The sequence below is a fragment of the Opisthorchis viverrini genome (assembly GCF_000715545.1).
Source record: "Opisthorchis viverrini unplaced genomic scaffold opera_v5_114, whole genome shotgun sequence".
Taxonomy (NCBI): Eukaryota; Metazoa; Platyhelminthes; class Trematoda; order Opisthorchiida; family Opisthorchiidae; genus Opisthorchis; species Opisthorchis viverrini.
Genome location: NW_008751769.1, coordinates 418,644 through 443,394, shown reverse-complemented (window position 1 = coordinate 443,394; position 24,751 = coordinate 418,644). Strand labels below are relative to the sequence as shown.

At 43.5% G+C, this 24,751-nt stretch overlaps 2 protein-coding genes across 2 annotated transcripts in view; one reads left to right on the top strand and one right to left on the bottom strand.

The window, feature by feature from the left end:
- T265_05786 (hypothetical protein) overlaps positions 1 to 24,751 on the top strand; it is a gene marked incomplete at both ends in the record, with an annotated part of 34,347 nt that overhangs the window by 371 nt on the left and 9,225 nt on the right. The window contains 10 exons of the mRNA XM_009170880.1: positions 9 to 1,362; positions 3,858 to 3,927; positions 4,931 to 5,032; positions 8,178 to 8,251; positions 12,597 to 12,694; positions 13,453 to 13,756; positions 13,974 to 14,055; positions 14,779 to 14,818; positions 16,667 to 16,735; positions 20,597 to 20,881. Coding sequence (XP_009169144.1) covers positions 9 to 1,362; positions 3,858 to 3,927; positions 4,931 to 5,032; positions 8,178 to 8,251; positions 12,597 to 12,694; positions 13,453 to 13,756; positions 13,974 to 14,055; positions 14,779 to 14,818; positions 16,667 to 16,735; positions 20,597 to 20,881 — 2,478 coding nt within the window. The remainder of the gene's footprint in view (positions 1 to 8; positions 1,363 to 3,857; positions 3,928 to 4,930; positions 5,033 to 8,177; positions 8,252 to 12,596; positions 12,695 to 13,452; positions 13,757 to 13,973; positions 14,056 to 14,778; positions 14,819 to 16,666; positions 16,736 to 20,596; positions 20,882 to 24,751) is intronic.
- On the bottom strand, positions 1,184 to 24,751 carry T265_05787 (hypothetical protein; the record flags this gene model as incomplete). Its single annotated transcript, XM_009170881.1, has 3 exons — positions 1,184 to 1,335; positions 16,387 to 16,435; positions 24,659 to 24,751. 3 exons carry the CDS (start codon positions 24,749 to 24,751, stop codon positions 1,184 to 1,186), a joined length of 294 nt encoding a protein of 97 aa, XP_009169145.1.

Below are 24,751 nucleotides of genomic sequence, written 5' to 3'. Positions count from 1 at the left end.
TCTTTCAGGGGTTACTCAGGATCCGTGGACTAGGATTTTTGCATATACTTGAGATGCCAGACGTCGAGGTGAGCACAATCTTACAGAACTACGGGGATTCAAGGGAAGAAATCGATCACATATTAGCAGGGCTTACAAAAATACGCAGCAATATCGATCTCATCGAAAATGATCTCGCTTTTGAAGACGATACAAGAAATTTGATCAAGCTCGTTATTCGTCTCACCAAAGAAGATATTGATGGAAGTCTCAGTTCCCTAATTGGTTTGCCTCAGGGAGACAGGGTTTTTGATGGCCCAATTCCACCGTTGTATGTCACCGGTCCCGATGTTTCTGGAGTAAAGAAAGGAAAACAACCTGTACTTAGTTCACCGCTGAACTGTCCCTCTACTCAACTGTTCAACGGTGTCAGTGATTCCGAACCGTGTGACTCAAGCCGGGATCTGGATGAATTGGGTGTTAATGAACCCAATGTCGCCTTGCACACTCGCCCTTTTTCAATCACTCCTAAAGATCGCGACAGGCGATCCCCTGCTAGAACAGATGTGATCCCTTGTGTTGTTGGTTCTGCACCGACCACATCGAGCTGTTTGACTCAGCTGCCCTCTATTAATGGTTTCCGTACATTCCATCCGATTACTTCGCCTACAAGAAGTAACTTCCCTTGGGATGGGGATGTGCAAATAATCGATGATGGCTTGTCTGTTCCGAATACTCCAATCTGGATGGGGAAACCTACATGTAGTGTCACGATTTCACCACCATTTGTTAATAAGTCGGATCGATCAAAGCATACTCCAGATTACACTCCACCACCTTCACCTCGAGGTAGGCGATATCATGCAAACACCGTTACCTATCGTGCCCGTGATCACCGACAAGCGGGGACTCCACCCCCAAAGCACCGTTTGAAACTTCTGTTCCCTTTGCACCGAAGCAAGTCACACGAGTCCAACCTGGCGAACCGGGTAACTCCTACTACGAGTTCCAGTATTCTTATTTCTCGAGAACTGGGAAGTAGACCCTCACTCACTGGTGCTAATATGCTTTCCCCCGATTCTGCCATTGTTGCGGGCGATGCATTTCTTTACCAAGATATCACTGTTCTGTCCCCAACCTCCTCGCATGGAAGGTCAGTTAGCAGTTCTCAACACAGTCCTCGTTCTCAAGGACGGATGAGTTATCAAGGGACTTGTCCATCCGTAGCAAAGCCAGATGCTTCCAGTACGCGAAATACTCCTACTTCTGCTGTGCGGAGTTTTGAGTCATTTCGCCGCGTTTCCTGTGATGCACGGCCACCAAAACCAGGAATCCAGCCACCAACTTTGATGACTACTTCAGTTGATGGGGAAAACGTGATTGGTAAGCCTTTATTCTATTTAGCTCCTGTATCACAGTAGTATCACAGTACCACAACTGATATTCGTTGCGAAATCGTTCCTCCACGAGGAACCTCAAGCGCGATGCCACCCACCGGGAAGCTCGTAGTTTGCACTGACCGTTGGCTTGTTTATTGCTTGAGTAATGTGACAGTACCTCAGCCGCTATGGGATAGTCGTGGACCTAAGTGGTTCCACTACTGAGCGGACTTTTCCAGGAAAACGGTAGACCTTTTGATGGAGCTCCAGGCTTTATTCATAGAATTATGCGAGCCATATGTGGTTTTTCGGATACTCAGTGCTACCCACCACATACCAGCATAGGAGTATATCATTTAGTCAACTTCCTAGTCCACAATTATAGGTCCAGCTGATGTTAACTGCGCCTGCTGGTAGCAGTTTCGAAATCGGAATTTTCGTGGGCTGACTGTAATCAGCTCTCTTTCCCGTTGACTATAGTTCCATAGGGTGACAATGGCTGATTCACTTTTTATCAAAACGTTAAACCTGTATGTTCGTCCTTGTTGAGAATTTCTCGCTTTACTCGGTGATTGTGTTGGTCCTGAGGGGACCACCGAAGATTATTAGCTTTTGGGCTCAAATACTTGTTAAACAACAATACACCTAATGTTCATTTTGTGAATTGAATAACGGTCAAAAGACTATCCACTAGAGAAATGCTTCTGACAGATTGGCGCTTACCACGAGCTGGCTGGCTTTAAGAGGTCGATCGGGATAATTAATCGAATGTCCCACAACTTCACTCCTATGTTTGTGACTTTTGGCATTGTACAGAAAGTTGAGGCGCGTGTGTAGCGGGTCGATGTAAACCCTGGTAGTTTTGTTTAGTCTTCCAACCTAGACTTGGAAGTGGTTAGGCTTCGGCAACCTAGCGGTATCCCAGCCCTCGTACCTCTTTCTGTTGGCGAGGAAGCTAGGCACCGAAAAGGTGCCACAGCTGAACGATTTGATTCTCTCCGGTTCTGAAAAATCTTACCTGCCATTATCCAATGTTCTAGGCAGTGCGAACTAATCTATAACACCAGGCTTCCCCACTTGTGTCCTTTCGGCAAGTGTTCTTTCGCTTATACAGAAAGTTGAGGCGCGTGTGTAGCGGGTCGATGTAAACCCTGGTAGTTTTGTTTAGTCTTCCAACCTAGACTTGGAAGTGGGTTAGGCTTCGCAACCTAGCGGTATCCCAGCCCTCGTACCTCTTTCTGTTGGCGAGGAAGCTAGGCACCGAAAAGGTGCCACAGCTGAACGATTTGATTCTCTCCGGTTCTGAAAAATCTTACCTGCCATTATCCAATGTTCTAGGCAGTGCGAACTAATCTATAACACCAGGCTTCCCCACTTGTGTCCTTTCGGCAAGTGTTCTTTCGCTTATACTTACTTATTCACACTTATACCGCTTATACGCTTATACTTACTTATTCACACTTATACCAGTGCTCTCCATGTTGCACGGCCTAAGTATTCTTGCAGCAGGACGACTGTTTTGGTGTCACTGTTAGGTTACACAAAAGGTGTCCAAAGAATTTGGAGCTTGAAATGGTTCATTATCGGTTGCTTACCCCTTCTTTGATTGGTTCGCTGTCAGAGGTGTTCTAGAAACAGTTATCAAAACCATCACCCGTAGGTATCTTTCAATATTTAGGATACCACGAAGGCCGCAAATTTTTTCTCTAAAGAGCCTCTGTGTCAGCCGATATTTCTGCGCATTTTTTTGCTTGATCGTTTGAGTTGGTCATGTCCACTTCTTCAGCATATTCTGTCCCCGCGGTATTTGGATACCTGTTGATTTCCCGATTCGCCGTCCTTGTATAACTGCCTTTTGGGAAAGTCAGCAGTCCAACTCAGTGATCCAAACTTGATATACAACTGGTATACGCTGAAAATCCACCTTAATTAGGAGTAAAGGGAAGTTAACTCAGTTCCCTAACATCGTGGTGCCCAATCATACTCACATAAACTACGTCTCACGATCTAGCTTTTCCAGAGGTTGTAACAGTATTTAGATGCTTTTTCTTTTATGTGCTTTGCGGGCACCCTTAGGTTAGTCTATTATTTCTTCATATTTGCCGTCCAGTTGCCTGCTGGATACCCCACGTACAGTCGATTGACGTATCCAACTGTAGAGGTCTACGGAATAGTGCTCGTGTTGCCCGATTTCCATCCGTCTTTGTTCGCTCTCTTTTGTTAGAATGCCCATTTCTGCCAGGTGATAGTTTCGGATGTAAGGTTTTTGAAAACAATTATTCTTAGCTGGTCATATTTGTTCACTTCTTTATCACACTTTGTGTCCCGACTGCGGGTTCATTCGTCGTTTACTTCACACAGTCAGACTGGTCCCTATGTATTTCACTGCGTATCTGCCTTATTTTTTTCATGCCCCTAAGTTTCTGTGCCCAATAGCAAAACCTAAGTGGGTCTTCCAGTGAACCATGAATTCACTGAACCTCTGTATGTCGATTCCAGGTGTCCTCAATCTTCCGGGTTCATTCAATGGGGTCACTTTGGTTGTGAGCATCAATGGTCTTGTTCATAAGTGAGTTAGTTCATCTGATTATTCTCTTGCCAAACTGTTCGGATAAAGTAGCTGTTCTTAAGGGCCGAATTTGATCCCTTATATGTTGTTATTTTTTTGGTAAATAGAAGTGATCATATAAGCTCTTCCCTTCAAGCGCCAATATTGGACATCGAGAGTTGCATCAAGTGTTTATCTTCTATGATACTGTTTCATGCGGGATCACTGATACGCTAAGGGTTGTTTGGTCGCAGAATTAGTCTTTCAGTACATTCGGACTGCCGTTTCCACATCCACGAACAGATTTGGCCTTATCAGTTTGCGACGGTTCGGGTGTCGGGATGACCCGCTCATCCATGCTGAAGGTGCGTCACCGAACAAAAAGTGGAGAAATACTTAGAATGTTACTCGTATCAAATTATCATGGAAACTCTTATTCGTGTTTCCCCTTCATAAGCGATACGCCTTCAGCTGTCTCATCTTATAAAAAGATTGATTCTCAAGGTGGGGCTTTAACCATGATATAACCAATAGGCTATTGTTGTCCTTTTTCCACATATTGGGCACAGAAGTACCATAAGTGAAGCTTTCACGACTTACTTTTGGCGTCCTCAGGCTAAGCAAACCACTGACCACCGGTTATCAGATATGCAGTTAACTCGCCTCACGATATCCCTGATGGGTCACCCTGCTACCTGTTACCTTGTCAGTCAAACTGTAGGTTCGGGAGATGGATTTCTATGACATAGACAGCCGGGAATTGATCGCTGTTTGAACATCTAGAACGAAACTAATCGTGCCTCTGATCTCTTGTCTTCTCCCCATAACTCATTGAATTGGTTGCCATGCTGAAGAACGGAACAGCCTCCCTGGTTTAGCTATAGTTCATCTTATTTTTACAAGCATATTACTGTACGTCTTTTCTATACCCAAATTCATTACTGCAACTCAAGCCAATGACCTCAGTACTGTTGGTATCCCCATTTTTTCTTGACCACATGTTTCTGTTTTTCGCCGCGCACAGATTCGAAACCGAGTCACGGTTCGGTAACTTCGTCCGAGGAACTCCGTGTGCAGTCTGTTCCAATAGGATGAGCTTTCGGTTTCAACACTGCGTCCACTGCCGGTAAGACTAGTCATGAGTATTTTGCCCCGGTATCTTGTTCTGTCTTCACCCGTGTTAATGACATTTGATATTATCGGCGCAGCACCATCTTGGAAGTCGTCCGCCGTCCTGGCTGCCGGTGTGTTAAAGCGATTCAACCTTGGATGACACTGACTTGTGTCAGCACTTGGTATATTTTCTCGAGAAATCGCTACCCTCAACACCGATTTGTTTGTGCTGATGTATTTTTCGTCTGTTGTTCTAGTCTGCACTTATGGCCATTATGTTTTCCAACTCCTCAGAGCAAAAGCTGTCGCCTTTGGGCCTTTATCTTAATCATTTTGCACACTCCACTATGACTATACGCACTTGTCAGACTGCCTTTCGTTGCGCACAGCGCAAGTTCTTTGAATAATATCCGACTCTGTATCTATACATATAGTGCTATAGGTTGCATTCCGTAGCCTACAAGGGACACGATTCGCGCACTTATGTTGAAAGCCTGAACATGGGACTATGGACTAAAGGAAGTCACAGACGCAACTCTGCAGGATTCGTCAAACTGAACTAAAGTGAAGCTTCCACTGATGTCGGGATAGGCTTGGTGTTTCGTGTGCTTCTCTTTGTCTCCGTTTTTACTGTAACGGCAGTGGCCACAAAATCGTTAAAGTGAAACTATTGCCACCGTCTGCAGTTGCTTCGTTACGAACGGCATTGAGGGGTTGCTTGAAAAGTTGAAGCTCACTAACCAAGTTGAGGCCTAGGAGATCGAGGGACAGTAAATATCATTGAATTGAACCCCACTAAACGTCACGGAGCAGTTCAACCTTTCGGTCAGTTTCCTGTTTCCACCAAATGCGCCGTGGACGGTGCGCCTCGTATCTTCAACCAATGGTCCCTCCATCATGTCCAAGGTTCGCTGTGACATCGGGATTGTGCCCGAGCCTGTATCAAATCTGATGATAACCTGTTTATCATTGGTGGACACTAACAAATTTTCCTCGACCGGGTGAATGTGTTGGTCATGGCTCCGGAGTGCGTACCTGTGCCTCACCAATTTTTCTTGGACCGCTGATGTTGTCCACGCAGCATTCCTTTTGTGTGACTTTTTCAACTGCACCAGCTGAGCTGTGGTTTCACGGTGAGGTTGATGGCGTAGGAAATGCCATTCATCTCAAACTCAATAGGTTGTTGGCAGTTTTCCAGGGGTCCTTTGAAAATTTGACTGCCTTTTGGAGATTAATTTGCATACCGTCTCAGGCTGAGACGCTCATCATAGTATCAGCCCTGAGACTGACAAGACATTGACATTCGGTGGTATGTTTCTGAGGTGACAACTCCGGACCCTGTTCAACTAGATACAGTAACCGGTTCCGAATGTCTTCATCGTGTGGCTAGTCACAAAGCACTTGCATTGATGTTCGGTGATAGTGATAATCTCGGAGTGTCCACATCTTAAGTAACGATATCTCCAGTATCTCTCTTGGTAATATTCTGATACGGATGACGCATAGTGGACAAGGGACCCTGCTCAACAAATACTTCGACAAGGATGGAATCTGCGAAGCCAAGCTCACGAATGAGTTTGGAGAGTATGAAGGTCGTAAAACTATCACATTCACGTGTTCCGAGTTTCCTCAACAGCAGCAGAACTTTCCATGCGTCATCGAACAACAACATCGAACATGAACAACATCGAGTCGAACTACTTCTGTTGTTTCTGTTTCTCTCCAGAAACTGGTATCTTGTGTTTTTGATAGTCTCGAGTGCTATGCTAGTCCTTGGTTTGATCTTCCACCCACTTTCACGTTAGTGTAGTGTTTCAATATTAATAAAGATTGCTACAGCTGTATTTATGGAGTGTTCACGATTTGCGGCGTGTTGTTCGTTTATTTCGAGTGGACCGCCCCAGGACAATGCACTCATACGCTTAGAATAGCATCTTGCTCTCTGCAAGATATGTTTGTTTGTCGGACGTATTGGATAGGTTGCCAGCGCTCACGATCAACTCTGGTGCAATTAAATTGTGTATTTTCTAGGGTTGATTGTTTTTACCCATCAGGTGCTTCTATAAACGTGTGCATATTGGCCCCTGGCGACCAACCCACAGTTCGAACACTCCTGTCGAGAAAAACAGTTCGACTGTACCTCGAAACATGACTTCTCGAAGTTCGACTCTTGCGATTTGTCACCAAACATACCTTCTTTGGTATTCTTGCCATTAATCCCCAGAGTATCTTGCAGGATCACTGGAACAATGGAGTCCGGCCAGCATGACAAACTAGTTTAACGGTGTTAACTACTGATGAAGCTTGCAAGTAGTCTATTGTCCAGTGTCCAGACTCCGCCTCTGACGGAAGGTGAAGGTTACTGTGGAAACCATGGAAATGCTTGGCAGTATTCGTCTATGACTGCTTAGTTTTGGAAGAACGGCCAGGAAAGTTCAAGCAGACGCTTGAAACTGTTCTATTTTCTAAAACTCTGTGCACATGAGATGTTTACTTTCGTCTCTAATAGCTTGGCAAGACTGCTCTCCATCGTCTAGTTGCTAGTCTTCTTTCCTTAGTCCCTCAAAGTTCCAATGAAACGTATCGCACGGGATTACACTGTAGCTGGTTCCTTAGTTGTTATTGTTTGTCTTCGAAAAACGCCTAATGGCTTATACACCCAACTTTCCTCTCAATTCACGAAAAGTGCCCTAGTGGGGTCCTAAGGTTTGAAACCTGACTTTCGCACGTCAGCTATCTACGAGTGTTGTGAATGCACCAGTTTCACTGTCCCCCGAGCAACATGTTAATTGGGTAATCCGAATCACGACTTCAAATATCAGGTGATATTCCAGTTCTCCACTGATACAGTCACTGTTTCTGATCTGTAACTCAAGTAATGCACTAGCATCATTTGTTCTTACCTCAGGTGCTCAGAACTGCATATCCTTGACTGTACCGAGGTTGGATGTTTCACCGTCACCATTGCACGCTAAGTTATCCCACCTGACTATGAGAGTATATCTCCATCTAATGTCGTTTATTCCAGCCATTTGTATCACTCTTTATTGTCAGTATCTTTCCTTTTGGGTAGAAGACCCGTAGATCAGTGATTACCACAGACCCCAGTTGGATACAATAAATCTACACTTCGGTTAATTGTGTTCCTTTCTGGACAGGATAAAGGTTCACCGAGGCTGTGTCGCCCAATGCTATCGGCTACAGTGTGTGCCTGAGACGTCTGATTCGAAAAGTGAGTCACGCAACATGACATCCTTCTGTCTCTTTCATGCACTCGATCAGATATGGATCTTGGGTCACGTTTACCGCTATGGTTTTCCGTCACGGTATTAGTGTGATGGCACACACTAGAAGCGGGAAATTCTGTGCTTTTCTTTCTGCTTCAATTTGATCTGACTGGACTTGACTTGTATGCGAACCCAAAAGGGTGTTTGAAAAAACGGATTCCTTCGGTGTCAATTTAAGCTGTACATTTCTTTGCTGAGGCCACACCTTAATTTTATCGCGAAGAAACATTTCGGTATAAAAAAGCTCCGTTTGCATTCTGTACTGGCAACCAATCATTCAGTCCCACATGTCTTTCACCACCACATCGTTATAGTTGTTTTACCGAAGCTGATGTTGCTAATCCATGCATCCCAATAAAGGTTATCTCTGCATGGTACATCAGTATATATGCTCTTTTGGAATTACTATCAGCTTTTATTCGGATTCTTCCTTCTCTTTCCAATATTGGCGAAATAATAAACCATGTACTTTAAATATGCAGTCACGTATCGTGTTACTCATATTATTATTTTATGAAAGCATCATTCTTAATGTGACCATCTGTCGAAAACGTGGCTACTAGTTTGTTCCATCTTAATGACCGTAGAACTTCGCGAAGCCATTGTCAGTCACCAAGCTGTGGGTTTGAAATTTGGCCAACTTTTCGCGATGAAAATGTGTCGGACCGCGTAAGGCTCATCCATACTAGGCATTTCGGAATTCATCTGATAGCCGTAAGGAGATCGGTCACGTGACGTCTCGGTTGACACTCGTTTGGTGGAGTTTTCCTGGATGCATCCCTACTTCTATCGTAAAGCAGTATCTCCGCAATTATTATGTTACTAGATAGGCACTTAATGGTTCTCCTTTCCGAGCATAACAACTTTTTCAAATTTCGACTAAAGGTTTGGGCAAGTGTAAAGACATTCTTTAGCGAGGTAGTCAGAACCTCTCGGTGCTATACCGAATGACCTACTGTTGCTGAGCTAATTAAGGAATGCATGCTGCTACCAGGTAGAACCGAAGAATACCATATAGGCGGCTGCTTGGTTGATTGTGATTACCCTCAGTAAATTGAAACTCCGCCACCGCGCTTTATTGGGTTCTGTTCGTTTGGACACAATCGCTCCTCACACTGGGCAACATCGGATAATTAAACCTATGCCTTCCAATAACATGGGTCTTTGAAGAAAGTTTGTTGGATGTGGTCTCTGTAGATGGGTTCCTATAATCCTAAGATAACAGACTTTCTTGTTGAGACTGACATTAAGTCGGGTGGTGGTGGTGGTGGCGTTAGGGGCGATTGTGTTTTTTAGCCTTTGGTACCTTGATTGGAATGCAAGATTCCTGGTATCAATTTCTTTTCAGTAAAAACAGGGGGTGTCTAACTCGCCTTACTAATTTGTGATTACAGAACTTTGCTTTGGGTTATTCATTTAGTTGAGAGGTAAAACCTTGAGTGCCTCTTTCTTTTTGTGTTTCAGTTCTGTGGGTGTCAACAGCTACAGACCATCTATTCAGCTGTTGCGGTTTTTTATCCTCCTCATTATACCTTAATGGAGGTTACAAAGGTTATATATCTGAGACGATAGCTTGCACTCATTTAGGCACTCTCGATGAGGGGAACTTGATTGTTGTGAAGTTTCGCTTTTGAGCTCACATTCATTTGGAAGTTGGTGGAACTGCAAATTCGATGGAGTCTCTCGTATTCAATGACTTATGAATGGTTTTCGCAACGGATTCTCAGGACAGTCTGCATATAGTGTGAAAGAATATCAGTATGCCGTAGATTGTGATTTACTCTATCGAGTTTCCAATTCCAGCAGTTTCAACTTGTAAAAGGGCTCGTTTGCTTGAGACTTTCATTGTGGGTGCTACGTATACCTACATACTGGCGGTGATAGTACTGATATAAGGAGCTTCTTTACTAAGTGACTTGACTATGTTACTCATAATGTCCAACCACTTGTGTGACCTGCTTCACTGTCCCCATATCAGATGACGCTTAAAGACCTTGTTTGAACATATGTAGCGTGTTCCCACTCAATACATAACTGGACAAGGCAAGCTGTGCAGCACAGGCATCCATCATGGTCCATCAGCCCAGCCCATGAACTGTGCTTAGGTTGTCTATCGGATTCGAGTTAACTCACTGATATATCTCGGCATTACCTGTCGAACAGGGCAGTGCTGAAATTGTCGCTTGTCAGCTACCCACACTGGGCAATGTTTCTGATACATCGAAATGGATCAAATACACTGGTACTTTATCGTTAGCAGACACACTGATCTTATGACTTTTGGGGTGTCCTTTATCCAAAAAGCGTTTTGCATTCTATCGTGTTACCGGAACTAATCAAGCAGCTTATTTAGGTGTACTTGTCAGCCAAATCGATTAGCCATTTTCCAAGAAATAGGCTTGGGTTTATTTAATCCTAATCTTGCTGTATTGCTGTTTATTTGGAGCGAGTTGCCAAAGAGCCGGAGGCGTGTTATCTTCATAACCATTATCTAAAACCAAACACTGGTGGAGCATTTCGATCTCATGGGATTAAATTTCCGCACACGAAAAACAAAGTTGAAAAGAAAGCTTTGCGTGATACTACTTGATGTGGGAGAACTCCTATTAAGGCTTCCTGTTAACTATTTGCGGAATTTCGGTTGCGGCTTTTTTTATCGTTTGGCGCTGTCGTAATGCCTAGCCGCCTATGGAGTCGAAATCAACGTTCAGCTACCTTATAACGATCTTTTTTGGTCAGTGCAGGCAATGACCCTTTTCATGCGTTGGTCACAGAAATGCTGCTTGGATCTCCTCATATGAAGAAACTCAGATTTCTGAGTGGATACATGATTGCGTGATTGAACTGTCGCTATTATGGGGTCTTTCTTCCTCATCGGGTTCATCAAAGTTGCCTAGAGCTATTACACTTGCGTGTCACGAATCTGGGCTTCGTATTTTATCATGAAGACCTATATCAGGGTGCACCTTGTTTCCTACGGCTACTAAGTTCATATCATCATGGGTTTTACAAAACCCTTTTTGTGTCTTTTTTGAAAGTTTAAGTTTCGGCGGAATTTCACGCACCATGTCGGATGTTTCCGTCCTAAATGGTTTCCAGTACATAATGCTTTAACTGTCGAACGCAAGTCCCTTTACAAACGAATGAAGTTACAGTCATTGGTTTATACATATAGCAGAGCCTTTTGGTTGGTATCGACTGCTGACATACCAATGGTCTCATCCGATAGAGTGGTTTTTTATCAACCCTCCCTACATTTGGGAGGGATACAAAAGTGATGCTTTTCAAATCGCATCCCGTTCTTTAACAGCTGTGTTTTTAACAAGGCGTCCTGTTGGAACGTGACGGTTTTTTTTACAGTAGTTCCTACGTTACCCCAAGGCATATAGTTTCATCGAATGTCTTTCATTTCGCGGGCGGTCGTTTTTGACTTATCTTTACGTATAACATAAGGCCTTCAGGATTTATTCTAAACTCGCGACTCTCACGTTCACTGCAAGGGTTGACCGCGCATCAGCTACTGAGGGGAATGTTTTGAGCGAAAGCCTGCCGGCAGATGTTTTGAAAACTTATTATTAGCTTATCGCGTGTTTGGTCTTATCAAGCTCAGAAGGGTGCATACATGTTCCATACAACTGAATCGCCAAATTTAGTCGCCTTCTATCGATTGAACGCCGCCTACCACGTAGAAAACGGATAAAATCTGGTGAGCCCTGAGTATGATGAGTGACTGTGTTGCGGTGTTACTCTACAATTTGGCACATGTTTTCTGGATTTCCAGACAATTGATATTTTTTCTACTTTATTCAGTAAACTTCCAATAACACCGTTGTTCAGTTTCCATAAATCTAACGTCTTAAATGGTTGGTTGGATACTGAGTCCGGTGACAGAAAGTACCAAATGTGGCATCTACACGTTGTGGATATGAACAATGGTTCGAGAGTTATGAGGTTTGTTAGGCTTACAAGAGAAGTGTATGAGAGCAGTTCACAGTCTTACCCTACAGTGTCCTAAATCGTGTACAGATGGTTCACCACGACACCGTTTTCAGAGGATAGTCACACCGATTGCACCTCATTCGGAAGTAGAAACCTGATCTAAGTAAACAGAAGCAACTTTCGTTTCATTAGCAGTAACGCGGTGATCTGCAGACCAAGTCTTTGACATGGTTATTTTTCCACAGGGTCGACCTGATGAGTCATTGCAAAACTGCGGTTTAGGGTGCTGTTTTCAGCTCAACTTCCTTGTCGTTGATCTTGAATGACCAGTTTTTTCTGTCCTTTATGAAGGCTCACCAAATTCAAATCGCAAGGCACAGGTCAATGTCCCTGCCGGTTTATGTGGCCAACCAGGACTTCGGCCAACGCACTCAACACCCGCGTTTCAGGTGAGTAATTTCCTGTGTCCGATGAGGAAAATATGTGGAATAGTATGTAAAGCAGCTGTATTCTTGTCTGACAGTTCCTTTTCCATGAGTCGTAATCGCCATATTCACTTCGGTGTAGAATTCAGTACGCTTGATAAGATAAACAACTCAATCACGACGTAACTTTGTACCACTTTAAAAAGATTGTCAGAAATATGCATCCACGTGTGATTTTTATGGGCATGGCGCACGGAAATTGAATCTCGGATATGCCTGCATTTATCCGATATAAGAATACGATGCGAGCTACTTTGTGCTGTTGGGACCTCTCCTTTGGATCTTTAACTGCTCTTGTCTATTCTCGCGAAACCTATCATTATCATACTCTCGTCGCATTCTCCGAGTTTCATCGGTATGGTACCACAGTGAAACGATCCAATGCGTTGGTGCCACCTAGTTTAATGTTGAACCACATTAAAACACTAAAGTAGTTTAGCTTGTTCCTGCACACCGGTTGAGTCGTGTACTAGTTTGTACATTGTAGCAATACGCGACAGCTATTGCAGCTTTGTAATAAAGGCCCTATGTTGTCCTGCGTGCTGCGTATTGATAGGGTTTAGCACTTGCCCAAGTTAAGCCTCTCGAATTTATCGTCTTTCTTATCTTATATCGACTACGAAACTTTTTTGAAGTGGGCTTGAATTTCCTGTCACTCAATAAAATGGATGTGATTCGCGATCACCTGTTAACTTTAAACTTCAATATCCTCTCTCTTCCAGGGTTCCGAATCTAATAGTGCATCTTCATGCACTAGTTCAGCACCAGGCTCTCCTTTCGGAGTTGGCCCATCTGTATGCAGTTCTCACCTGTCGCCTTGTCAAGGGACCGAAACAGCAACGGTAGTAGTGTCACACAGTTCTCCACCGTACGCCACAGTGGGTCACTGCACCTCGCTTCTCAATACCTCCTTGTTGTCTTCCCCCGTTGGTGCGCATTCCTACGCAACTCCTGCGGCCTCCAGTTTGGGACATTCTCACTCACCTCATCATATTGGCCACTTCTCCAATCACTTCGAATTTCCAGGTTAGTGTTCACTTCTACATTGACATATTCAGCGTAAATAAAGGTGATGAATAGTTTTTTTTCATTTAGTACTAAATACTACTTGGAATATTCACCAGAAGCAAAGTGGTGTGTTCTTCTGCCTTTAAAGTTGTTGTGTATCGAAACGGGCTAATCACCCGTGACTTTGCTAACATCTTGGTTTCTTCCCCTTCTCTCTCTTATGGCATCCTTGCAGTACCGAGTCACCTTGCCAAAGATGGTGCACAATCCGATCATACCTGCACAACGAACAACGCAAGAGACATCCAGCTAATTAGGTGAGTTTTGTGGTGTTGCTTGCTCCAGAGAGTCCTTTGCTACTTATGCGCTTTAAGTACCATCGCATCGGTCTCATTCCTTGCTTTTCCTCCGTTAAGTTGGCGTTTTGGTAGTACTTGTGGACTTCAGTGCTGTATTGAATCGGCACACGTAGTCATTTTGACAGATCTCGTTCTACTCTTGAAAAAACCATGCCAAGAGCCGTGATCCTCCAATCTGAGCACTGGGGTGAGGCTTCTTTCTATGGAACACCGTATTCGCTTCTGAGACGTCTCTCTGAGTGCGCTGCACTGAATCCCATTTAAAGGATATATTATTTTATATTTTAAGTTGTCCCTCCATCCTTGGAATAGTGGAAGCATTATCTCACCCTGATGTTCTCGGAGAAAGTTGACGATTTCAGCTTACCGTTTTATTTCTTTCCTTGGTGCACTGACTTTTAAGTTCAAACAAAACTTTAGAAATTTTGTATATAAAAGTAGCTTTTTTGCAATATATGAGAATGGTTCAGCCGTGGTATTCTGTGTCCCTATAGCTACCATGTTTAACTAAGTAAAGATTCAAGGACTGAGATACTTCTAGATTACTCACTTATAGGGTGCTTACGAACCTCGGGCCTTTCGATCATAGCTCTGAATTACGGATAGGAAGTATTTTCTGTAATGAACTAAGGCGCCAGTCAGTGTACAGTTTAATTATACCTGTTCATCTTCGCGTTTCAGTACTCAGTCTTCAGCGGAGAGCGAACGAACTGTGGTAGACGTAAGTTCTTGCTCAGTTGATTTTTAACCCTGACATTTCCTCACTGAACCTTCCTACATTCGACTAGCATTATCATGCTACCGATCGCCTTTTTGTTAGTTTTTGATCTTGCGCATGCTTGGTTATCGCGAACACGTACGTGTTAGGGATTACAAGGTGGTCACAGTTGAAGGCCAAACCAACTAGAGGTCGGCCGGACAGCTGAGAGATATTTCAGTCGTCTCCATTCATATCTGGTCTCACTGTGCAGATATTTTTTCAAACAGAGTCCTTGCTACCTCGGTTTCTTGAATACCATTAATCTTGTAAACGCATCAAGAGTTCTGTCATCTTGTTGTATTTGGTGTTCATTAGGTAATACGCATACGAGACTTGATTCATTTTGTCTCCTCTGTTTGATTTGATTCATCCAATAACATGCAACCTCCGAGTTTATTTTACACCGTTTCCGTTTGTAATTTAGAACGTTCGAGTATTTCCTGGGCAATGGATTGTTCTGGGTGATTTAGCTATAGCCAGGCGTGTCCATCGCTTTCTAATTAGCCTCTGATAAGAACTGTTGGAGGCCTAACCATTTTTCGATGCATGTTTATCCTTAAGAACGACGTAAAACGCAAGACGTCATACCACACAAAAAACCCATAGTTGCATCATCTATTGATCGGCCGAAAACATACATCAGTCTATCGTCCGGTTTCGGGTACTTCGGGGAACATTCTTAAAGTATTTGTCTTCATTTTTAACTTTTGACGGAGCATGCACAATGCGATTCACTCACATCGCAAACGACTTGTCCTCAACTAGCTGGTATGTGATTCAAGATTTCTCACGAATATGGGTTGGCGTGCTCATCAATTTACGTTACTGGAAGCAGTTTAATTCGCCACATTTTGACATCAGTTTGTTAGTTATCCAGGGTCCAGCTTGTTAGCCAGTTGTCAGGGGTGATAAAACTCACGTACACACCAGAGTTAACGCATTCCTACCGACTGGTAGTTCACTGTCATTATTCCATGAATTTGTTATTCTTCATCTCTGGAGCTACTGTCTGCACATTCATCAGGTTGATGTTTTTAGACAGCAAAGTGAAACGCTACTATCTTTTGGCAAACTAAGCCTTGTTTAAACAATGAAACAGACCTTGAAGTTTGTATGTGCGGGAACCACCAAGTTTAGGTAGCTCCTCAAAACATTCACTTCAACGAACTTATTTCGTTTTTTGACGTCAAAGTTCGATTCCGAACCACTACTACATAGCTGTTGTTCTGATAGAGATGATAACTTTCCTACTAGCTGACCTGCGTCCGAAAACGAATGCATCGAAGACCGAATGGACGATCAGGCTACTTCCTAGGTTGTCTTCTTGGATTATTGGCCTGTACTGCTGACGACAAACAAGTAAAAGGTCGCCGAAAAGTAGATGAAACCAGTCACTATTTAGTGAGCAGTTCTACAGTCCACTTCACTATAAGAACTTTGGCTTTAATGAAAGGCAATCAGAGCGTTTGTTTGATGAGGATGAGAGTCACCTCGTCTATCCGATCGCTTGTCAACACACCACCACTCACTTGTGCTAGCATCCTGTCGATTACGCTCTGGTACTACGTCTGGTACTAACTAGAATATAAAGCATTCGAATTTTGAGGATGATACACGGTCAAAATTAGATACATCGTCTACAGTTTTCAACCTGTCAGCACCCATCATCATAATATTATCTACATTTGACGAATTAATCGATTGCGTCATCAAAACAGGTCTCCCGATGGTTTTTCTGATCATACCAGACCACCGCAACTTCCATCAAGGAACTATTTTTATTGTTCTTTTCATACTTTTGCACTCCAGGGATTGGTGCACACGCTGGAATCGATGGAAAGTCAGGACGAAACGGGTAATCTAGTGCGGACTAACAGCGTACGTTTGTTTGCTCGTCGCCTAACCTCTACCTGTTTTTTCACAAGCACCGAGATTGTTTGTTTGCGGAACAATCCATTCCGTGTCCACACGTTGGTGGACCAGAGACGAGTGTTCTTCTTGGGCGCCACATGATTGCATCGAACTATAATAATCTAAATACAACTACGGCGACATCGACCATTTCCCGATCACACGTTTTTCCCAGCTGGTCACGACGACTGACCATTCGAAGGCCCCGTATTAATGGGGCCGGATGTTACAAACAGTGGTTCTGCTCAACCGTAATCCTTCCCAGAGCGCAGACTCTTATCAGGGATATGACTGAATGAATGAAGCCATCTAACAGTGGATAATTTTTTTCGCCTGATTATGATCGAATGTCTGAAAACAAAATTTTCACCCATGCCACGTTTTCAGTGTATAGCTGCCATAGAACCCAAAGGCCGCACTCAGCTAGGTTGTCCAAGACGAGACAAAGATAGTCGGATAAGCAGAGCCACTGACTTCGGCCACTGAACTAACCCAAAGTCGGGCGTTACCAGTTCGACTAATATAACAATTCACCATGCAGTAGTAAAGATACAGACACTATGCAACTTCCATAAGTATATAGTTGCTATGATGGCTACCTAGGCTAACGCAGTCATCGAGTGGTGAACAACTTTGTAGGCTTTTTCATAGAGGAAACTACTCACAAGGTTGCTGAAAACTCTTCGACAGCCCACGACCGGTTTCGCCCTTCTTGGGGCTCATCAGGTAGGAGCAGTCCCCGAGTTTCCGTCAACCTTATGTTCTGGGCTATTTGATTCGATAAATATCCGCACCTACACACCGTTCTCGTTCATCATCATTATGATCATCATCATCATGAGACAGCAGCATCAGTGTTGACACTGATGCTTCACTGCCGTGCAACAACAAACTGTGTCTAATTGTATTTCAACCCCAAGAATAGATAGGAGAGAATGGGTGAGGGAGAGGACATGGTGACGGACTATCACAAGTATTCCCAGGTGCCTATATCTTAGACATACAATCTGAAAAGAAACTGACAACACTGCGCGTCCAGCAGCATAACTTTTTATATTCGAGCATATGAGGTGTTGGATGACCTTGATCAGTTCTCCTGGAAATAATTTGGCTTCTTTGGACGTTTTAAGAATATTAACAGTCGCTTGCATACCCCACGTTAAAAAGGATCTCGCTTGAACCAGACGGATCTGTTTTTTGGAGATCCCTTAAAATTTACTTTGTCAATGACGATAGTGAAAAAAAAGAGTGAACACCGTTGTTGGTTGGGAAGCTTTTGAAGAGCACCCCATACATATGACCTCACAATTGCGTGAATAAAAGTAGAGTACGATATTGACGAGCTTCCAGAATATACCCTGTTTCGCAAGTGTACCTTAGAATCGAGCACACTCTTATAGTCAAGGAACAGAAGATTTTAGGGTGGCGTCTATACGCATGTCGTGGCTCTGACAACCGGTAGATGGTGAATATACGGTCCACACAATCCCTTCCCGGCGAAAATCCCGCTTGCTGTTCTCCAGTCATATCCATCCTTATGAGGAAAAACAAGAGACGAAAAGGGTCTAACTGCACCGATGTCACACTAGTTTCTTCGCGGCGGCCGCTATCTGTGAACACCCTTTTTGAAAATGGCTGAGGATTTCATATTTATCACTAAGCAGAGCTGGTGAGTGTTCACCAGAACCAACAGGTTTATGGGCTGGGATATTGTCAGGGCGTCCAGACATCGACAGATGGCTCAAATACCTGATCGCAAGGCAGCAGGATTAGTCGGGAAATGCAAATGCATTGCCATTTTTAGCAAGCAAGTCGCCACGCGCCCCAATCCCAACCTGGAGCATCAGGATGCTGTGTTGTTCAGACCACTAAACATTGACCAACCTGATATGAGAGATTGTGAGTATCGCACGGACACCACCCAATATGGCTCGTTGGGTTGCGGAGGCACACAAACGACGACACCTACAGGCTTGTCAATCCCAGTTAAGAATATTGGTATTCAGACCACATACCCTTGGGTTAAAATTTCGTGGCCTACCCGCTTAACCTGCTGGCGCCAAACCTGGTCCGTTAATCTGGACAACCTGAATTTTGTCTTGGGATATGTGTATAAAGTGCTGGCAAGCGATACGGGGATCACCATTTTTCAAATAATGATTATATGAAAAAGATGGTGAAACGGAAACTTTCTGCTAGCCTCAATTCGCAACCTATCGACCGTCCGTCTGTGTATTTTATAGCTTATGTCCCCGGTAAACTTGCGCCTTCATAAGCTGCCATTTATATGACCTATCTAACCACTAAGTTGTTTTATGTCCTTTTCTCCGGTCACTGAATTCCAATTTCTGTTTGTATACAAACCGCCAGCCTTTTCCAAGTCACTCATTCATTACCAGCTGCTGACTAGTTCGAGCAGAAGACACAGGGATATCCGACACGTCAACTTGCAATGCATCAGGAGCAAGTAGATAGATTCAAAGTGGAGCCATCTCCGTCTGTTGCCTGGAAAAAACAGGAAGCCGCTCTTCTCATGTCCCCTTCCTTTAAAAAATGTCTCATGTAATTGCCATTAGGTTTTAAGAGCTAAAGTCAACAGCCATGCGAAGCATCTGGTATCTGTCGGCTGCTCTGCATCATTACGTAGAGTGCTGACTCATACATCTTACTCGTCAAGCAATAAGCAGCATAATAATCTAGACTGTTCTTGCTAAGTTTCTTTCCTCATGTCAACTCTTTTGGACTACCTTCTCCTCCAACCACATGCATTGCATCTTTTGTTTGAAAGTCTTCTTTGAAAGCCTTCTTCGTGAAGTCGGCTTCTTAATCAATTCCCAAGGGAAGGGCTTATTTCCATTCACAACCTTTGCTGATGGAGTTTTTAACGTAAGGTAGGCCAACATGAAATACTGGCTTTTACAATGAAGCTGAGTAATATATTATCTTCGGTCCTTCCTGGTTGAGTGCCACATAATTGCCATAACATGTGACTGGGAACCATAAAGGCATAACGTGTCACCAATCCAAGCAATGGTCAGGCTGCCGCTTTCTAACCGGACTGCCTGGCGAAAGTGAATCTGTCGATGTGCTGTGAGTGCTCTAATGTGCTGAATAGATTTCGCAAAGAATGCTGGATCAACCCCACTGATTGTGTCTTGCTCCGAGCACTCCTGAGGGTGGTCTTCCAATATCAAGGTGTAGGCACCTTGATCTGACTCATCTTCTCTAAGGACACAGGTATGTCTGCTAGGGCATACCTGTCGTTTTTATATTTCTTTAGCCCCCATATTTATTGATTCGATGATTGGGGAAAAAAACTTTCAGCACGCAATCTGTCATCCCCTGTTATTTTACCACGTTTTATAAGTTTGTGGCTATGGTGGGTGTGCGAAATGATACACTCCGCCGTGATGTTGTTCTCTTTGTACCCTTGAAGTTGGTTTGTTTATTTGTTGTTTCATTCGTTCTGTTGCTGCATCTCATACGAATCAGGTTGCGACTGATGTAAGTTTAGTCATGGGCACCGTCTTTTGCATGATCCGCATCCGTTTGCATATTGTTCTGGCTATTGGTTTATTTGCTTGCTTTTCCTTAGGCTTCACACATCTTCTGCTCCTCTTCTTCCTCTCTTGGTTGATGAACTTGGGTTAATGTTTTCCCTGTTTGTGAATAACAGTGAGTTTCACGGCTCTTGGGCTTGTGAATGGTTCTTCGTAGGAAGTCCTACCGGTGTTTTATGACTCGGTCCCTTGGGTGTTTTTGTCCGCCGATATCTTAAACTTGGATGTTTAAACTGTATAAATCCACCTTTGTGAAATTTTATTTCAGATTTCAGTTACTTTAAAAGAATGGGATATTCCAATGGAAAGCCTTGTCATTGGTGATGAGATCGGGCGGGGTACGTTCGGGACTGTTTACAGAGCAAAGTGGCACGGTGAGGTGGCGGTGAAACGTATTGACATCGATCCAGAGGAAGTAGACGCTGCGGCTCGTTTGGAATCGTTCAAGCGGGAAGTTGCGCTTCTACATAAAACTCGACACGAGAATCTCGTGCTGTTCATGGGTGCCTGTATGAAGCCACCCAATCTTGCCATCGTCACACAACTGAGTCAGGTGAGGTACTGGTGTAAAACTTCTTGATGGCGAAACCTGTCATCGTTGTCATCACATCGACAACAACCTCTTCCTGAGTATCGAAACCACTAACTTTTCAGTTTGTTGGAATGGAACTTTACGGTAGTTTTTTGCAGGAACAGTACTCTTTTTATGGAACGAAAGTACGTCCTGAACTAATATTACTCCAGCGTGAATTTTTGTTTCTTAGCAAAAAAATACAAACAGTGCTTATGAATGACGGCTGTGAAACCCCTTATCTCTACCGACTTGATTTTATGGTGCTAACTGGTGTCACGAAGTATTTCAGTCCCATAGCTAGTGTTGTAGTGGGATTTTCGTGCACTCTGAAGTATCCTGTCATTCCGTCGTTGCGTATAATTCAGGTGCAGATTCCTATGAATGTTCCTGGTTAACGAACATCCATATATCTCCCCGTAAAATGTAGACCATAGTTTCAGTTGCTCTTCGTCCAAGCTGAAATGCCTTATTTCGTTAAAGGCATTCATTCTTTTGAACTGTGGTGCTAATATGTCCATTGCTTTGGTTTACTAGCCCACTCGGCCCATGCTGTTGCCAAAATGCGATCCTTTCGTTACAACAGTCATCGATCGAATCACGCTGTAGGAATTTTCCATAACTGTCTACATTTCTGAGCGTAGAGCTGGCGTGTCATTCGTGTGAATATATTTTTATGATTGATATCACATGTTCGTAGTTGTCTCTGTGCATCATTTTATTGTGCTGCCATTCCATTGGATGTCCTTGTGTTATGTTTGTTGGAAGCGTTTTTGGTGACAGAGAATTTTCATTAACATGTGGCTAATTAGGGTTGATCTGAAACCGTTGCATTCCGTACGTGTGATTGTGGTCTTATGTCGTCAGCTACCTTGCAGCACATAACACCCTGGTTTTCGAGTCACCACGTCACCCTACGTAATTAATAGAGTGGTCACACGTACCATATGGCTATGTATGACTTATTTAGCCAAGTAAAACATCTCTTTTTGTGGGCTACCAGTGTTACTATGTCCTTGCCCGTCCTACCCGTTAGAACCTATCAACACCACCACACTTCCATTCGTTTGAAATTCGTTATATTTCGTAGAAAAGTCTATATGTTCGCAGGTATGTTTATGTTGTTCGGTTTCTTCACAGACCTTTGCCCCTAATCGAATGTTACTGCAATCCTAGGAACTGCATGATTTGCTTTTCACTTTTCTAAGAAGTCCTCATAGCGGGATTGACGAAACGTTGCACGTGCGGCTTTCAACCAATGTGACCGGAAGTGACCTTGGTCGTACTGTCTGGTTTCTTCATAGCCACACATCTGATACTATTTTTGATTCATAATGCATCCTTACTAATCCAAGTAACACCATTCCGCTGACTTCTCACCACTGCATACCACCGGAAATCTTGCCCTCATTTGTTGAAGGATGAGCGACGCTATATCCTGTCTAAGTACGATTTAACCACACTGCTAAACGGTTAAGTGTTCAAACTACTATCCGGGTTTGAGACTCTCCGGGGTTTCGTTAGATGCGCACTACTGATGACTCCCAATAAGCATGAAACAGCTGTACGGTGTTTCTCGGCTTTACAGCATAGGTTGGCTTCACTTACAGGGCGAAAGCTTCACAAAAACCTAAATATCCTCACACCACCAACAATCACTTTTATTGTCGCTCTATTGTTCCTACTTGGCGTTTTCGGTAACTTAACCGTCTTCTCAAAATAAAGACACCCGTTCACTCAGTTTGCACTGCTCGAGAGTGTTCCAAGCTGCGTGCATTCATGTACCGGTTTGGGTCGTTTGGATGACATGAATTTCACCTAGTGACTTTCAAAAACGATTGCACAGAGCGCCGATGTTGTCAATTTCACGACAATCGAAACTCAGGGTAGACGGTCAAACAGACTGCTGCATTGAATGATGGAGACCAGGCGCAGTCTCGAACCTGCTTGTTTGATGTAAGAAGGGCCTGTTTATCACTCTCGACCCTTCTTAAACGCTCGTCACTGAACAATAAAACTTAGACTAACTTGCCTGGAATCACTGAACTGTTTTTCCATCTACTACTTGATAATAAGCAACACCCTACAGTGTACCGTTAGCCAATGAGTGCAATCATTTATTGTGGTACGATTCCACGTGACTCAAAGAATTCACATTGATTAGGATACAATGCCAACAACCCCAAGAGACATCGATTCCCGGGTGACGCCAAATCACTCTTCAAAAGCGATACATTCGAGTAACCTTGTCGTATGTTTCTTCCTTTCTGGAAGGAGCACCTGGTGGGGCTTACTCTGTGTAGCCTATACATGGTCACTTCAAGTTAGGTTTAACGCTCAGAATAAAAAGTTACGGTATACCAACCACATACCATCTTGTTTGTGGGTTGTTTTTAAAGCGTGTGAAATACATCTAATTATCGGAATTTCCGCTCCCTCGTTTGGCTGTGGATTAGTTGTATTTTGTCCTGTTCGCTTAGCGTAGAAATTCGCAACCAATTCAACAACACGCAGAGGAAGCAAGAAGGTTGATGAAATGATCACAAGATCTTACGACAATATGGCCCAACGGTGGCCTACAAACGTGCGAACACCTTACGGATGACGCCATCAAAACTGAAGTGGAAACTATGTTCAATAGTGATGGACAGTGTGACATACAAGATTCAACCCAAGGATTGTAATAAACACCACACGGGACAAACGTGCTGGAGGCTCATCACCGGCTTTGGTGAACGGAGACCCTCTATCAGAAGATGCCATCAATTCTCAATCGAACACATGTTCGATTAGAACAAAGTTCGCATTCTACCACAAGCGATAACAATGAAATAACGCGAATTTGTGGAAGCACGGTACTCCAGTGGATACTCCATCGACAAACATACTGGGATTAACTCAGTCTACGAACACTGATGACAAGAGTACTCCGGACCTACAAAGGTTAAAACTGAACTAGTAACCAGAATAAAAGCCTGTAGAAGTAGAGGAGGTCGAATCCAAGAAAGCCAAAAAAGAGCCATAATGCAACGCAAACTGAGAATAGGCCAATCAAAGAAAAAAAAGTCTGCTGCAGAATGGGCCAAGATAACTAATTAATTCGAACTATACCGCAACGTAGATTGTAAACATATCGACCACAACCGTGGTGAATGCTCTTCAAAAGGATCAATCGAATGCAAGTTGTGCGGACCACAACGCAGCGCTTATCGTAAACAAACCAGCAAAAATTACGATAAATCCATTCCTCAATCATCCAGTCAATTGAAACGATATTGACTACCCTTTTAAAGGCATTATGAATGCAGGCGGACAAGGAGAAAGTACCCAACGGATCGTTCACTAGTGATGGCATTACGATTTTTAACGAAAGTTTTGCAAACGAATTACCAGGCTCGATGAATGGATGTGGATATCAGAGTAGTCCTGTATCATACAGACGGCGTTTATTACAGGACCCCCAGTAACTGGAGGCGGGGAACAATTTCATCCTCATACTACCGGTTAGGTATTTTATGAGGATTTGTTACACAAGTATCGGGTCCTCGCCTTTGTTGGGAGAGGATTTCGCGCCATGTGCGTAACGTGGCTCTTGCTTGAGATTGGCTTGGTGTCCTTGAAGTTATCAACTATAAGTCAAATCTCACATAATCGAATTCAAGTCGTCCTTTTTTGGGGGTTTGGTTTCAGTTTGATGGATAAACTTGAAATCTAGTTAAAAATTCAGCTGATTGAGAACTTCATAAACGAGAGACTCACCTGGATTCCAAATGAGTCTCCCGTCAAAACTAAATTGGTACGCAACTGAGTGTATAGATCGAATTTCGTGTAGTTTGGATTCAAAGGGGACAT